The following is a 17,495-nucleotide window of genomic DNA, read 5'->3' on the forward strand; positions in this document are numbered from 1 at the left end:
CTGAATTAAAACATGAAAATAATCTAAATCAATCTACTTTATAGCAGTGATATATTATCTATGTGCTGTACCATTGAGAGGTCTGGGGGCTCGATGGCCTTCGCTGATCGCCATGTTGAAGTCGCTGCTGGACAAAGTGTCTGCACAGTTGAAGTTCGGGCTGCTGCCAACGATCAGCGCGTTCTGGGAAAAGAGGAATACGACTGTCAATAAAAAAAAGTCACAACTAAATGAAATATGAGAGACAGTAGAAACAAATACTGACTGAATCGCTATAAACTTGTTACCTGAATGTGAACTTTCTTATCAGCGAACGCGTGGGTGACAGAAGGAGGAGCGAAGATGAGAGGCATGATGCCCATCCCGTTGTCCACCAGGGTCACGTTAGAGACAACGACATTTGAGATGGTCTGCAAAGGTTAGAGGAAGAGGAAGATGTTGTAATTTCCTGGAGATAATCTAGATTATCTGAAGCCTGCATCTCCTGGTCTTTATTGTTTTACAAGGACCCATAAACTAAATGTCGGGAACAAAACTAATTGATATCAAGGTCAGAATAAACATGATCTTAAAAAGTGAGCAGAAACAGAACCGACCTTTCATCTTTAGTAATGTGCTAAATTAAAGGTTAAAACTCCTTCTACAACTGTCTAGATCAGAGCAGGATGCTCATTCTGCTCTTCATACTTGGTCTCTGTCGTATTTGAATAAATCCCCAGTTTATTTCACATTTCCTGACCCTTGACAAGAGTCACAACTCAACACTCTTTCCTCTTGATGTAGTTAAATTTAGTCCAAAAATAATCTCTGAGCTTCTTTTTTTGTTGAGGAATAAAGCTTGTAAATCAAGGTAAGTGTACCTGGAAGTAGATGCCGTAGTCAAAGCTCTTCCAGATGAAGAAGCCCTGAATGAAACTGCAGCCGGGCAAACCGTCTTTGTTCAGATACACACCGAAAAGACCGCCGTGAGCCTCGTTATGAATCCACTTCTCGTTCTCGTTCACATTTCCTGCACAAGCATAAGTCATGTGGGGAAAAAGTCTTTGAGGATGTCTGACTTGCACCTTTTTCCTCAGTCTGAGCAAAAGCACCAAAATAAAACCTGCAAACTGAAATCATTAAAAACATCCGTGTTTTTACTACCTGGGCATGGTTCGCCATCGATGCGGTACGCCACTCTCTCGTAACCTGCCACGATGTTATTCTGCAGCACGACATTTGTCCCCTCGTTGACCTGATGTTACAGAAAAAAAGGTCACAAAAGCGGCCATAGTTTTTTAAAAAGGTATAATAAGTTCTTATATTTTGGGAAAACAGACCTCGATGGCAGCGTTCCAGGCGTAGTTGAAGGGTTCCTCTCTGCCCTGGTACGATCCAGGCCACAGCGTCATCATCACCAGGTTTCTCCTCACTGTGGTCTTGTTGCCCCAAATTCTGATACCTACAAATGGACAAATTTTTAATACTTGAAAAAGCTTCTGATCAGTGCTAGTGAAGAGTTGCTTCTGTTACTGTGGTCACATTTAATCTGGATAATCATGGCCCATGTGCAAACTGTATAGCATTTGTAAATCATTACAGTGTATTAATGTTTTCTCTCATTCCTCAGTTAAATGTATGTGTCTACATAAATGATGCAGCTATATTTTTATATATATATATATGAGGATAAATGTATGTAAAATCAAAACTAAAATTAGATAGAAAATGTTTAAATTAGATTTTAATTGTTTCTGTTAGGATTGAAATTGGAAACAGCATGTATGAAAACAACTTGTAAAGCGATACATTATATAAAGTTAACAATGTAGTGTTTACCTTCTCCGACGGTGCGGTGGACGATGTTGTCGTCAACGTTCAGCCCTTCTGTTCCAAAGACTCCGATGGCCGGAGAGAAGCCATCATGGAAAGCGCAGCCCTGAAGATACGAATCTTCTCCTGAAACCTTTTTAACAAAGAAAAGACAAAATTCATTTTAGATATCGTTAAGAAACTGAATGCCTCCTGCTAAGATTCCTCTCTCCTCAGTGAACTCTGCTGTATTTAGTCTCAACGTCGGCTTCATATAGTGGCCACATGAACTCCTGCTTGATATTACAGAAAGTAAAAAAAACAACAACTCCTTGTTCTCCCAGCTTTGTGCCCAAAGTCCATGATGCAGCCTAAAATGTCCTCTTTTGTCAGGAACAACAGCCCACAACCCAAAGATATTCAGTTTTCTCTCATAGAAGACTAACAAAACTAGAAAACACTCACATTTAAGAAGCTGGAACCAGAGAATTCTGACATTTTTTGACATCCAAAATTAAAAAATTATCCACAAAAATGATCCAGAATGATTAATCAGTTATCAAAGTAGTTCGCAATTAATTTTATGTCGATTGACTAATCATTGCAGCTCTAATTGCTTTCATTGATACTCTAACATTTCTAAGACTTTTTTGCTTTATTTAAATTGCATTTGAACCAAACAATTCATCATTGTTGCACAAGAATATTAATACATGACTACATATTACTTATATTTTTATGATTAGAGCAATCACTATTGCAGCTAAATAATACGATTAAACTGGGTTGTGAACCCAGTATGGACATTGAAATCAACTAATGTTCAATTTAATATTTTTTAAATAGGAATATTAATACAGAAGTTTGTTGGACATGTCTACCATCTTTTAAATCACTTCATAAACTTACCTTTCCGAGGTTGAGGAAGGCCACAGAGTAGCGAGGATCGGAGTAGTCGGTCCAGCCCTCCTGACCAGAGCGGAAGAACTCCACATTCCTGATCTGAGCCTTGCCTAAAGAATAAAATATAAAACAATGTGTTAAATATGTTTAAATAACAAGCAAATAATTAAAAAGACTGAATAAACAGTCATACTAGGGCTGAATATCCAAATAACACAGAATTTACTTTAAACTCATTAAATGAAGAAGGTCTGCTCACCTTTATAGTTGATTCCATCCCAGGAGTAGGTGCCGACCAACAGTCTGGCTCCGAACGAGTCCTTCATCATATCCGGATACTCCTGACCGATGATCTTGATGTTTCTGGTCAGGAGGCCGACGTCAGCAGCCAGAGTGTAGGAGAGCGACGTACCTGAGACGGAGTGAGTCTCACCTGGACAGAGAGACAGAGGGATCAGTTTATAGGATGCATTACATTTTAACAGACCTGCCAACAGTCCCGTTTTTTCCAGGTTTCTCCCGTATTTTCACCCCCTCTCCTGCTGTGCTCCCGTTTTGTTGTTTCTCACAGGAAACTCCCGTAATTTGCACAGTTCCCTCAACCTTTATTATGAATAATCGTCACACACGGATCCATAAGTTTTGTATGTTTGTCTGACGTTACCCAACTTGCCAGATCGTCTATGAAACACAATCTACATCATCATCAATTTCTGCATCATTATTAAGTTTTGGAGACATGTGCTGTGTCTGTGGAGACAGATGTTGAACTGACCGATGTGCGTGTGGGCCAAAGGCTGGTCCAGGGTCAGTACGAGGCCGTCTGATGACACGGCAGTGATCTTGCGTTTTTCTGTTTCCGATGCGTTGTAGCTAGTGGTGGAAATGACGACCTCATCCCCAACCTGCAAACATGAGCAGATATATAAACAAAAATAACTGATTACTGGCTGTTACTGGTTATACTGGTATTAAACATTAACGTTCAGTGAACCTGTTGCAGTGTTTGATTTGATGTAAAACCAAAATTTTAGTTTAGATTTAGTACAGACTTCATAACTCAAATGTACACTTAGATATGAATATTTCTGCTTTTAAGATCTTTACATTTAACACAAAATAAAGCAAATAAAATAAAACCACAGAGACCTTCCAGTCGACGGACTGTGTCAATCTCAGACTGTTGGAGCCGGCGTCAGCTGTGGCAGCTAGTTTGGTGTGGTAAACGTTGTGAGGTTGTCCGTAGAGCTCCAGCGTACCAAACACACCTGTTGGACAACAGAAAAACAGACTTAGTGCTCAACTATGTGTCACCACACATCCGTCTGGGCTGGGATGATTCATTTTACGGTGTCACTTAATAATATTACGTCTTCGTCAGCAAAGACAACGCCTGTCAATCCCAGCATGGTGGACTGTACAATCAAAACTTAATTAAGAATCTTCTGAGAGTAATACAGTTATAACATTTTAATAAATCATCACAAAATCTGAAAAGGTTATAATTAAAATGTAGATTTTCTTCAATCATTGATTGATTTATAATATACTATTATAATATTCTGACTTAAATATAATGTAATTTGAAAATATATTAAATATTTGGGCGGGTCCACATGTACAGTAGAGTATGTAGTTATATTTACAATACATGAAATATGGCAGAATATTCTACAACGTATTGTAAATATACTATTAAATGTGTGGGACGATATGTTACAATTATATCTATTATGAGAAAAATATAGTTGCATTACATTAGGGCTGCAACTAATGATTATTTTCATTATTGATGAATCTGACTATTACTTTCTCAATTAATCGTTTTTTCTATAACCATGAAAAACAGTGAAAAATGTCCATTATAATATCTTAGAGTGTAAGATGATGTAGGAAAATGTTTTGTTTTGTCTGATCAACAGCGCAAAATTCAAATATTCAGTTTATTAAGATGTGAGACACATAAAAGTTTCAAATCCTCACATTTGAGGAGCTAAAACCAGCAAATATTCTGCATTTTTCCTTAAAAAATGACTAAAATGATTATTAAATTATCAAAATTGTTAAAGATTAATTTTCTGTCGATCGTTGCAGCTCTTCATTACATACACTGCAAAGTTGCATTATAGTTTCTGTTGGAGTAGTAAATGTCTTTATATCAGTTATATATTTTGTGTTCAGAATGTTGTTGAAACAACAAAATGTTTCTCATTTATCTCCCAGACAAACATTTGCTGCTAACAGCGACCGTCAGATCTTAAACCTGACACAGTCTTCTTACCCAGGACTTTGGATCCCTGGTTGGGCCCGTTAGGCAGAGGCCAGTCAGGAGTGCGGTGGTTCCCTCTCAGTTTGATGTGCAGCTGACCTCTGAACGGCTCGTCAGCCCGTCCTGCCATCATCCTGCCGCCCTGAAACACGATGAGACATGAACATCACTTCACTGGACATCAGAAGCTCAAACTGTGACTCATACAGTTTGTGTCGTACTGTGATCTTGTCTTCATTTTTATTCACGGTAGTTTCTATAGCGGCACATTTCTCTTTGCCTGTTCAATCATGGTTAACTGTTGTTGCTCATACAAAATGCCTAAATCTTAATAATACATTATCTCCTTATTTATACTTCACAAACACATCTATTGCTACTTCTGTGACATAAAACACATCACTCCTTGTGTGAAACAATCTCCCCTCCCTCCGAAAATACGCCTACAGCTCCACCTGCTGGTTGTTTATAGAAAACACCTTCAGGAACTGATTATAGGTTCATTGTTGTTTTATGTCCAGCAGTGAGAGACACTAAACTAACATTTATTAACATGAAAGCTGGTTTGCCAAATTGAAACAATCTCAAATCAAGGTCAAGGTTATTTTTACTGTCTCCTGCAGGAGAAAATAGTCTTGGATTGAGGGGGCTGCAGCAACATCAACATCAAACAAAAGAAAAAAAAAAAATAAGGGCACATGTGCAGAAGTTAGCCTGAAATAAAATAAGTTAGTACAAAACCATTCACTCTACTAAAAAAATACAAGAATTGTAAGGCAAAACATCTCAAAATTTGGTAAATAAATTACAAGCAAACAGACACAACTGATAAAAACCTGCAGTTTTCTCGCCTCCCTTCCCTTCTATCTATCCTCCAGGAATTGCCCATAAATAAATTTAACTGATAGAGGGACACATGAATAATCACTGGACCGGTGTGAAGCGATAAAGTGGATAATCATGTGAACCAGAAAGATAACTGAACACTGACCTGGATGGAGATGTAAACAGCATCGATCACAACAGTCCTGTTCTCGGGTGTAGAGCGAGCCTGTCTGCTGGAGTCGGGGATCTCGAGAACTCCCAGGACCGTCAGCTTGTTGAGGGGAGGAATGTCGCTGTCCAAAACGACCCACTTTCCTGAGGGCCAACGCAGATACAAAGGTATTGTATTAAAGGTTCATTACTATTAGAAACTGACTTTTTGGTTGTTATTATGAATTTGTTTTAAATTTCAAAAGTCTTGAATGAATTTCCAGTAATTGGTGCTTAAAATATACAAATCTTTTTTATAATCATACTGTTTCACCAGACAAGCTTAAGACTGTCTAAAGGTCATCTTATGGTGAAGGAAATCATGATATCATTTGTAAATCGACATGCAACAACTCAGGTGGACAAACAAAAAGCAACACTGGTCACATAATGAAGATTTCCCCAGCAGATGTCCTTTCCTTTAACTCAGTCAAGATTTTTAGGGTTTTTTTATTCCAGATGTTACCTGATGGGATGACCACATCAGCGCCCTCTGCTGGTACAGTGAAGTTATTCTCAGCTGAACTTTTCCAGAAATCATCACTGGACCAGCGACTGGAGAAAAAAACACACAGCATTAGAAAGACCATACCAGAGTCAACATAATAACCACTTTATATCAACAGTGTTTGCTTTTAATGCAACAATTGCTCCCAATAAACTTTTAGCAATTTTGGCATTCCCTTTTGATAACTTCTGATATTGCAAAAGGTTTTGATGAGTTCTACAGTATATTTGCTATTTGCAAGCGATAAAATTTATGAATAAAGTTATGTGATGTCTCACTGTAGCTAATGAGTTTAAATGTGTTCTGCTCATGTATGAAATGTTGCAGAGAGGGGAAACATACATGAAGTCGTCTGGTCGGCCGGTGGGTAAGGGGGCGAGTGTGGCTGGAGGCGGTGGCGTTGGTGGGATGCAGTCGGGATAGAAGCAGCGGTAGACCCTTAAGTTCACGCCAACATCGACCATGGAGCGGTCAACGCTGTTGCGACGCTCGCGCTGGCTGGTTTTCCCAGACACTGTAGGAACACAACAATGTCGAGTGAATGAAGACGCACAAATCACTGAATCATTGAATGTTTCTAAACATTTTGATATTTTAGTGTGATTTAATGATAAATAATCTGGAGGACAAACTATGAACTCCAGTTAGTGATCTGAATGAGGCAAACTATCACTAAAGCACAAAAAGATTTAAGTTACAGAGACAGACTAACAAAATGACTCTGGTACTAAAAATAATGGTGATAATAAAGCAGATTTAAGTGTGTTAATGCTGTGATTTAACAGTATTCCGTAATACACAATGTGTACTATATGACCTTTTTTTATAACCTACATAACCTATTTTTTTTATGGTCCACAGAAAAAAAATGCTAAATTTGTCAACAAATAACCAATCGTAAAGTTTTCTGTATCCACTGGCTACTGAAATCATTAAGTGTAGCTTTAAAAAAGTGATTATTTAATATTGTTAATAATTTATTTATTAATATTATAGGTTATAAGATACTAAACTTGAATATACATTTATATAAAAAACAAGAAAAACACTCACATGTGAGAAGCTACAATCAGTGACTAGCTGACATTTTTCCCTTATATTATAAATGACTTAAACGATTAATCCATTATCAAAATGATCACTACAATCAATGGATCCATAATAAAGCGCGTCTAACCGATGTAGTAGAGGTTGTTGGAGTTGTCGTCGAAGTACCAGTCTCCGTTGTCGTTATCGCTGAAGCTTAGCGGCGTCGATGAGCCGTTCCTCTCGTCGACTATACGGAACCTGTCGGGACTCTGGGTGAAGTTGTGGTTCATGATCACGTATTGATCTGACTGTATGAGGGAACAAGCACAAGTAGAAACATCAGTGTGCAAACAGGCAGAAAGCTGGCCTGAAATTTGATTGACAATTAGATAATTTGCTTATACGACTATTGAGGGAAAATATCTACTGTAAATGTACCTTGAAGCCGAAGAACTTTGCGTTATAAGTGATGTTTGTGAGATGGTCCATGTCGTTGAAGTACCAGTTGTAAGTTTTTCCAGAAACCAGCATAACCATCCAGCCAAGCTTATGAGTCATTCTCTTCTTCAAATAGGGAATCACACTGGTGCCTGTAATAGTGTATTTTTTTCATTCAACAATGAAAACACACAATCAGGACAGTCTTATATTACAGCAAAGACATTTATATATTTCCATCAATGTGGCAGTTTTAAGTGATTAAAAAATGTAAACAGAATACTGAAAACTGGTGAACCTATCCTTTAATGGCAGAAATCTACTTCAACTCCCATTAATCACCAGTAGAGGTCAATAAAGGTTCCAGATGAGTTCCTGCTTCTTCAACAACAAACATGACATTTGAAAGTAGCAAGTCTTTGTGTTTTAATACCATGTTCGTTGGTCATGATGACATCCTTGGCCTTCAGAGAGGCGGGTGTGGGGTTGTTGAATGACAAACGATGGAAGTTGACAGTGTGGTCGCACACGGCGCCGGGGAAACCGACGCTCCACTCGGCACTCTGGGTGCAGTGCGCAGGGTCCAGCAAGGCGCTCATAGGCACGACTTTGTGGTCGACGTTTCCTGGAAAATAAGTAATTATAATCAGTGTAAGCTGCATTAACCTCACGTCTAAAACTGAGAGCCATAGATTTCCACTGTCATCTAAAAACTATTAAAAATTCATGAATGAGTGACATGTTCTTTCATTACCATGAACACATCCTGTAGTTTATATTGAGTCAATCCCATATACACCATCCTGCTACTGTAGATATTCACTAGAGCACCGAGTGTGTATTAATCCACTGCTGAAAATAGTCCCCAAATGTCCCACAAATGTGCTATTTCCTCCTGTATGAGTGATTATTGTTAAAAACTACAGTGCTCACCTGTTTTAGGAAGTTACTGAGCCTTTTTTAAGAATAAAGCTGTATATTTTTAAGCTGTTTTTAAAAACTTCCGTCACACTTACGAGTGTCAGACAACAGAAAGTACTCAGAGACAAACAGAATTGTTGGTTTTGGTCTTATATAATACCAGACTTTAATAAGAATAATTTTCTGATATAAACCTCATGGTTTTACGGACTGATTAGGTATGTATGTGGGAAGGTTTTACAACTCTTATATAACAAACTGATCATTATTATGACTATTAAGTGAGAAATAGGAGCAATACATCAAAAAAATTAGCAGTAAGAGACGGAAGACTGAGTACCTGTGAGGGAGCCGTCGGTGTCCACCAGTTGCACCTCATGCTCCCACCTGAAGCCGGCCTTGTTGGGTGAGTCGAAGTACTGGATTCCACTAAACCTGACAGCCCAGCCTCCGCACCGATCCACACACGTCCCATCGATAGAGGCTACCCCGATGGCTGAGCAGGAGCCGCGGTTGAAGTTGATGAACTTGGTGTTAACGACGCTCATGCCATCATCGAGTGGCGCAATGACACCTCGGTGCGTGCAGGAGGTGTCTCCCAGTCCGAGTTCGTCCACATGGGCCACGATGGTGCTGTTGGACACCATCGCCCCTCCGTTCTCTCCGAAGCCGCTCACGGCCCACTGCAAGATGCGCTTGGCTTCAATGCCGGCTTTCTCGTTGTTCACCATGACGAAGCCATTGAACTGCACAGCGCCCACGTTGACCCACTCAGCACCTTTCTCGCAGTTCCAGGTGGTGAGGGAGTTGAAGACAGCAGGCTCAGGGGTTCTGGAGCGGCAGCCTCCGTCCTTCATTGGGAAAAAGTCTTGGAAGATCCAGAGGCCAAACCAGCCCTGGGAGTGCACGGTGTTGTTGTGAAACTCACCGAGGGGAACCTTCTTCTGGCAGATGTTTCGGTCGAAGGATGGACCGTCAGGGTGCTCGTGCATGCGGTACCAGAAGCCGAAGTGGGTGCCCCCCGCGGCGACGTTGTGGCGGACGATGTTGTTGGGATTGGTGACCCAGTAGGCTGCAGGAGTGACGTCGTCGTTTAGCAGGCTTGTACTTTGTTTGACGAACACAGCCAGGTTGTACTGCAGGATGTTCTCCGTCTCAATGCCGTCCTCGATGAAGAAGGCCCCGCCCATGATGTCGTAGATGACGTTGTGCTCCACCAGCAGCCGGTGGGTGTTGTGGATGGTTACGGCCCTGTTGAAGGTCTGATGGATCGCACAACCTCTGACGTACGACTTGTAGTTGATGTCTCCCATCAGATGCCAGTGGATGGGATAACGTCCCAGCCTGAAGGCCTGTCCAGCGTGGAAGACCTGTGGCACAAAAGCATCAAGACTTTAAAATTTATCATTTCAGTTTCAAGGAGCAAAAATTAACAGATTGTGAGGACGAGGACTTTTAGAAAAACGGGTTGAAAGTTAAAACATGGCCAGTTAATACATGTAAAGCACCTCAACATATTCCAGTCTGCCGATTGCAAGATTCTCATTTGGCCGAGGTGCGTGGAACATGATGCAGCCTCCAAACTGATCGCTGCCGACTTCCTCTCCAAACCGTCCTTGGAAACAAGTTTGTGTGGTGAATTCACCTGCAGCACACAGAACAGAGAGATATTAATATTAAAAACCAGTATGACCATATAGATGATGTTGTTATCGTCTCAAAATAAGTACAACGATGTAACAAAGTCTCTGTTGCATTGTGCGCTGTTATTTCATGAGGGTCATTTATTCTTAAATGAAAATGAAAATGGAAAAAAAGCAAAAAAACAAAATTTTTCTTCTGTTTGAAAGGCTTACTGTTCTATTCAATGCTAGGTTGTTGTTCTTTTTACTTTGATTCACTTTGATTTGATTGAATTTATTTTACTTAATGTAAAATTTAATCACAAAAGTTCAGAAATCTAAGAGCTCATCCACTGCAACACAGTACCTGTGTTAAAACCATCTGGGCAGGCTTCGATCTTGTCGTTCCATTCTTGGTGTTGGGATCCTCGAACCACGATGTTCCTGGTGAGGAGACCCACCTCTCCTCGGCCCTCAAACACCGTCCCGTCAGGCAGCGTGACGCTCACCCCGAGGTGAGTGTACTTGAGTGGTTCGGTCAGGGTGAGGGTCCTGCCGTCAGATGACACAGAGTCGATCTTCCTCACCTCGTTCTCTCTCTGACTGTGCCTGGAAAACAGAAATAAAAGAGTTAAGATCAGGGCCAAATAGAAAGATTTTTAGAGCTCAGTAGAATCACTTTGCTTTCCATGACAACAATGTCAGAGATAATAAATGTTTCTGCACAACAATGTGTCTACTCAAGGTTTAAATACATACAGTTAGTTTAACAAATGACGGTTGTTATCATGCTGTGGACTTTTTATTAGAAAAAACAAACATCTCAACCCTGTTAATTAGCTGTTAACAGTGCAACATGTTAGCCAGATAGCCCTTATCAATGTTAATTTTCTCTTATGCTTTTAGCCTTTTTTCACACAGTCATACTATCTCTATATACATTTTCCTCTGTAGCTTTGTGAAGTGGCTTTCTGAGACAAAATGGCACAATTGTCAAATATCCAGTTATTTTCTGTACACCAGACTACAAATCATCATCCTGACTGTATTTAATAAGTCCAAAGTGTCCCAAAAATAATCATTTTAATAGTTGTATATTATTTTTATTTATTTATTTTGTTTCTTATGGTATTCTAGATGTATGATTGTGTTCTATATCATGTAAATATTACTTATTAATAACCTAATTTCCCCACAGTATCAACAGTTTCATTTTATATAATACTGAATAACCTGCTCATGGTTCTGATGATTTTTTCATGTGACTGGCTTATAATTAGGAAACTTCACCTTTCTCACGTGAACACTTGAGTGTCAATTTATAGATTAAAAAACAGTAAATATAGTAAATATGACAGCTCTGCCCAAAGCTTTTAAAAAGTTTAATAAATCACTAACTGTGATAACTAACTGTTCACCTGTAACTTTTATAAAAGAAAAAAATCTTACAACAGAAAATATTAAAATTGCTGCTGAATAACTATGTGATCATATGCATTTTATTGGAGTGAGATTTTTTTATACCTCAAAGGAGACAAATATGTGAATAATGCAATCCCACATTTTCCTGTCAGGCAGGATTTTTGTGCTGCTGCTGAATGGCTGAGATTAATTTCAACTTTAAAGGATTTGGTTACTTTACAGGATTTGCTTGATGTCAGTTATAATCCTGACTTCTCCTCTTTGAGGGGTTTTCAACTTGACACCCTGTTATGAGAGAAACTGTTAAACCTCAGCCTCAAGGTGTGTGTATGTGTGTGTGTGTGTGTGCGAGAGCTCGTTTGTGTCCATGCACTCTACCTGTGGCCGGTAGAGGCGATGACAATCTCATCTCCGGCTTTCCATGTCACCGCCTCCATCAGCATCAGTGTGACGGAGCCATTAGTCACAGTCTGGGCCAAACGGGTCCAGGGGACAGGAACCGGAATACCTGGAGAGACAGGTTATCAACAATTACTTTCACCTTAGGAGGACAGGTGAGGTGTCACTGATGATAAAATCCCTGCAGGGCACATGACTCGAATTACACTGTCAGCTTACCATTATGTGACATAATGACTTGTGTGAGTTTTTTTGGAATATTTGGGTCACAGCTATTTAAGTTTTCTGTTGCATAATGCCAAAACTTTTTGGATCAACATGTAGTAAACTGACTGTATTCAGATTCTTCACGTAAATAAAAGTAGCAAAACACCAATATAAAAATACTTCATTACAAGTCAAAATCATACTACAAGTATAATCAGCAGCATATTCTAAGTAACAAAAGTAAAACTAGTCATAATCCCGAATGGCCCATAATTCTTGAAACAAGTTGATTTGTATTGAAAATAGATTGAAATATTACTTCTACAGAACAACTTTTTTCAAAACTGACTTTTTCACTTTTTATAAGAAAATTGACCTTTTACTTCACTGAAAAATACAACATGTTTAAGCAGGTGATCATACAGTATGTTTAAAAAAAAGCAAAATAACTAGATACTATAGGTTTCTCTTAAATGAAGTGGGGTTAAAACTATAATGTTTTCCTCTGAAACGCATTGGAGTATAGATATGAAGTAACATAAAACAGAAGTACTCGGTACTTTGATTAAATGTACTTAGTTAATTTGATGTATTTGCAGCATTGATGTTAACAATTAAGGTTTTTCCTTAATATGAATAATAATAAAATGTTTTATTCTTTAAAAAAGCTCATGTGATACTACGTGTACAAACGACAAGCTCATGTTTTAGAAGGGAGTTATGATTTGGACTATTTCTTAGCTGGGAGCAGTGACATGTCATTGTACCACATAAGGATTAAACAAATTACCTTTGGGCACATGTTTCAGGCTTTAGTGCCAAGCTAAGCTAACCAGCTGCTGTCTGTAGCATCTAATTCTCATCTAACATGTTCTCAAGATGTGAATAACCATGTTTCCCAAAATATTTAACCATTCCTATAAGTTTCACAATCAGAAGAAAAATCTCAATTTGAAGTGACATTTTTCAACTTTACAAATCAACCAACTGTAAATCCTCTGTGTGTACCAATGTTGTGTTTTCGTACCATGCAGGTCCAGCACTCCCTCTCTGACGGCCAGCGTCTTGGTTCCATAAACAGGAAGTTCTGGTGAGCGCAGGTTTCCGTGAAGTGTGATGATGGCTTTGTGTTGGAACGGCGCCCCCTCCTGGCCGATCTGAAGCCGTCCGCCGTCTGCGATCAGGATGTTTTCTGCCTGCAGCTCGATGTCCGCTTCATCAAACACCAAAGTCCCTCCTGAGCACAAAGAACCAGCAAGTTACAGACTAAATACAGGTGGAACAAAAAGAGTATGAAGTTGTCTAATGTGAGGTCCTTAAGTGCAGTTTGGTAAGATGCTCTGTGAAGATTAATACATATATATATATTATATTCATATTAAACTATTGGCACCAGTTACATCAATACAAATATGTGTCCTACAAAAACATACCAAAAATATAAAAAAATAAATACATTTAAATCCTTAAAATGTCTTGTTTTAGTCACAGCTAAACCAAAAAACCCTTTCTGTATCATTATAAATACACAAGGTTTCATAACCATGACAAACATTAGAAAGCAGCCATGAGAAAAGGATTTTTTTGCACCTTGAATGACGAGCATTTTCAGCACAGGGGTGCTGACGTCCAGCAGGATGGTCTGGCCTTTAGTGATGACGGCAAACGAGCCCTTCTCAGGTGGAGACAACCCTCCCCACGTGAATCTGGACGACCACACGTCAATGTAGAAGAAATCGGCGTTGTCCTGAAGGAAGAAGAGAAATAATGGATGAAAACACGTCCTCAAACACTATGAAATCTGTCTGATCATATTGTTGGTGTGAAGATTCCCTTTTGCTTCCCTTTTGTGAGTGACAAAACAGCACCTGGAGCTATGAAGGTGTCAGTTTTAGTAAAGGCCACTAAAACCTCAACACGTTTACTTTACTAAGCATCAAACAAGCGTCCTCTCTCACCATCTTGGCGATGCCTCGGTCTCCGATGCTGACTCGGACTTTGGTCTCTTGAGACTGCCGCTGAGCGTTTGTCACACAGATGATGTGTGTGTTGTTGGTGGACTGGACGTCACACACAGAACCTGCGATTGTCACGTTGACTTCGTTCATGTCAGTGCTGCAAGGTGAGAAAGTGAACATGATGATATTCAATGAGGTGGGAAAGCATGAAAAAAAGTATAAAGTATCGTATATCAATAGACAGATTGATTGATTGATGGAATGGTAGATTAATAAATGAAATAAAAGCTTATCTTATTCATTTGTATTGTGATTTATTATATTATAAAATTATATTATAAAATAAAGTCTATATTATACATTATATAATAGTAGTAATAGTGATAGTAATGGTAAACATAGTAATATGTATCATATATGTACATAATATAATATAATATATAATGTTAAATTATATTATACTATATTATAGTATTATTATATATGTGTTAGAATTAGTGTTATGTTCTAAAGGCTTATATTATAAACTGTATAGTGATATATGTATTAAATATGTATGTAATGTAATATATACCAGATACTATCAAATACTTAACTTTAATATAATATACTGTACCTCTGCACAATAATGCACCACAACACAGTTTAATCCCATGTTATAATTGAATAATCAATAGGATAATATAATATATACTCAAGTATATACTATATATAGTATATATAATATAACTATATACTATATGATACAATATTAGGCTATATTGCTATTGCTATATTATCATATAACAAATTACGTTAAATTATATAATAATGTAAGTTATTACAGTATAACATCTGTGACTAAACTGTAGTATTGTACATTATAGTCTGGTAAAGTATGAATATATGCATATAATTACACAACATGTTATGATTTAATATAACTTTATTCAAGATAATATAATATGGGAGTAATTTAATATATAATAATATAATAAATTGCTATATTGACCTGTAACAGTATTATATTACAATAGTATAATATACTTATAATAAAATAATACGTTTAATTTGTACTGCGCTTTTCATTCATAGTGAAACTCAAAGTGCTACATTATTGATAACATAGAACACACAACATTAAGAAAATAATAAGAGTTATAATATATTATATTATTATCTTGCATGCATTAAGTGCTCAAGTGTATCTTGAGCACTTAATGCTTAACTAATGTTCCCTAATCTGGGCGTGCCTCTCCATTGTGTCATTGTGTACATTGCAGTGACTCTTCCTTTGCCGCACCTGAAACCAGAGCCGGTGATTGTGAGCCTGGTGCCTCCAGCGGTGCCTCCTCTGCGTGGAGAAATCTCAGTGATCAGTGGCGTAAGCTGAGATTTGTAGGTGAAGCCATTTGATATGTTGACGGCACCCAGCTGGTTAATGACAGCAACCTCGCAGCTCACCTGTGACTCTGTGCCTGAAAGGACACCCATACGTAACCACACGCAGACAGACAGACAAATACACGCAACAACAAAAGGACAGGAAGAATAAAGATGTGTGCTCAGAGATAACACAGCAGCCTGAGTCGTCTCATCATCCTTGACGAGTTATTGTTTTGTCTGACATGTCTGTCATTTTTGCCTACGTTGAAAGGCTGAGAACATTCCTCGTAGATAAAGTCTGTCGCCATTAGAGCATTTAAAGTTAAACTTAGACAGGACTGGTTTGTCAAAATGAGTTGGGAACCAAAAATATCAAAAACCAGCAGGAACACATTCTTCTCAAAGAAAAACTTACAAAAGCTAGCATCTTATTCCCTTTAATGCTGACCTTTACTAGAAAGATGGGAGCACTTAAAAAGGCAATCTAATGGATAAAATAACAGAGACGATTTCTGGGATGTATCTTATATGTATCATGAAGGCAGCAAAATAATGTTTTTAATTTATTTAAGGAAAAAAAAAAGAAGTAATTCAAAAATATATAACCTGGCGATCACAGTTTGGAATCTTCACCTGCTTTGGACAGAAAATAACCAACTAATCACCCGTTATTTGAAATCTGGTCATACTTACCGTTGTTGAACGGGGACAGGCAGTAGAGACGGCTCGATGTCGACATTTCTCTGTGAACTTCACACTCCTCCCCGCAGATCAGCACGTTGGAGGTGTGTGGGTCAAACCCAGAGCCCTGGACGGACAGCAGAGCACCGCCACCGAAACTGCCTGAATCACAGATTAGAGAGAAAGAACAAAGTCAAGATACCTAAAACTCAAAAACAACCCTCACAAATAATATCAAAACTTTTTCTAGGAATAGTGATAACAGCTGCTAGTAAGTGTATTGCAGTTTGTTGGAAGTAATACGGTTCAATGAGATGTTATCCTGTGTTCCAATTTGGGAAAACTCACAATGTATTTCATAAAGTTTGGGGTCCTTTTAGATTTCAAAGAAAAATTTAAACCAGTTGCTCAGAGGGTGTGTTGGGACCATTTTTGTGTTTTGTTCTCTATTATTATTATTATTATTTTTTTCTTCTTTTTCCATTTCTTTCAATTTGTTGATATATGTTTCCTTGTGTTTCTGCTTTGTTTATTATTGGATACTCTATGAAATGCACTTAATAAGAGTTATTGTAAAGGAGATTGATGTTTAGATTTTTGGTGTGGTTTTTGGGAGGGGGTTAAAAATACAAAAAAAAAGCAAATCAAATTCAAAAGGTACTGTGAAACTTTAACAATCACTGTGGGATAATCACAAAGAATACTAAGCTGCAGATGAAAACTTAAAAAGAAGAAGTTTAACATGTAGTTTTTACAATAAAAGATATAAAAAATATAGATTTACCTTCAAATACAGAACAGATTTATATTTTGAATTATTTTTCAGGCTTATTTTTTCTAGAATTAATTTTGCAAGATGTAGCTACAGATGTTTTAAAAATGAATTACTGGTTAAACACTTTTCATTTTTGATCTGAAAATGTGTTGAGTATTAAATGTGTCTGCAA

General features: G+C 38.1%; 1 protein-coding gene across 1 annotated transcript in view; it reads right to left on the minus strand.

Annotated features, from left to right (window-relative positions):
- The window catches only part of pkhd1l1.1 (PKHD1 like 1, tandem duplicate 1), a 49,726-nt gene that overhangs the window by 6,558 nt on the left and 25,673 nt on the right, over positions 1 to 17,495 (minus strand). The window contains exons 41-66 of the mRNA XM_042435056.1: positions 16,561 to 16,710; positions 15,785 to 15,959; positions 14,503 to 14,659; positions 14,135 to 14,291; positions 13,572 to 13,781; positions 12,317 to 12,446; positions 10,884 to 11,125; positions 10,403 to 10,539; positions 9,235 to 10,264; positions 8,407 to 8,598; positions 7,974 to 8,125; positions 7,684 to 7,843; positions 6,849 to 7,020; positions 6,465 to 6,553; positions 5,955 to 6,103; positions 4,976 to 5,105; positions 3,844 to 3,962; positions 3,470 to 3,599; positions 2,954 to 3,127; positions 2,701 to 2,804; positions 1,819 to 1,945; positions 1,320 to 1,441; positions 1,144 to 1,234; positions 861 to 1,009; positions 288 to 410; positions 72 to 183 (exon numbers count right to left, since the gene is read on the minus strand). Of these exons, the coding sequence (XP_042290990.1) occupies positions 72 to 183; positions 288 to 410; positions 861 to 1,009; positions 1,144 to 1,234; positions 1,320 to 1,441; positions 1,819 to 1,945; positions 2,701 to 2,804; positions 2,954 to 3,127; positions 3,470 to 3,599; positions 3,844 to 3,962; positions 4,976 to 5,105; positions 5,955 to 6,103; positions 6,465 to 6,553; positions 6,849 to 7,020; positions 7,684 to 7,843; positions 7,974 to 8,125; positions 8,407 to 8,598; positions 9,235 to 10,264; positions 10,403 to 10,539; positions 10,884 to 11,125; positions 12,317 to 12,446; positions 13,572 to 13,781; positions 14,135 to 14,291; positions 14,503 to 14,659; positions 15,785 to 15,959; positions 16,561 to 16,710 (4,683 nt within the window). The remainder of the gene's footprint in view (positions 1 to 71; positions 184 to 287; positions 411 to 860; positions 1,010 to 1,143; positions 1,235 to 1,319; positions 1,442 to 1,818; positions 1,946 to 2,700; positions 2,805 to 2,953; positions 3,128 to 3,469; positions 3,600 to 3,843; positions 3,963 to 4,975; positions 5,106 to 5,954; positions 6,104 to 6,464; positions 6,554 to 6,848; positions 7,021 to 7,683; positions 7,844 to 7,973; positions 8,126 to 8,406; positions 8,599 to 9,234; positions 10,265 to 10,402; positions 10,540 to 10,883; positions 11,126 to 12,316; positions 12,447 to 13,571; positions 13,782 to 14,134; positions 14,292 to 14,502; positions 14,660 to 15,784; positions 15,960 to 16,560; positions 16,711 to 17,495) is intronic.

The sequence above is a fragment of the Thunnus maccoyii genome, chromosome 15 (genome assembly GCF_910596095.1).
Source record: "Thunnus maccoyii chromosome 15, fThuMac1.1, whole genome shotgun sequence".
Taxonomy (NCBI): domain Eukaryota; kingdom Metazoa; phylum Chordata; class Actinopteri; order Scombriformes; family Scombridae; genus Thunnus; species Thunnus maccoyii.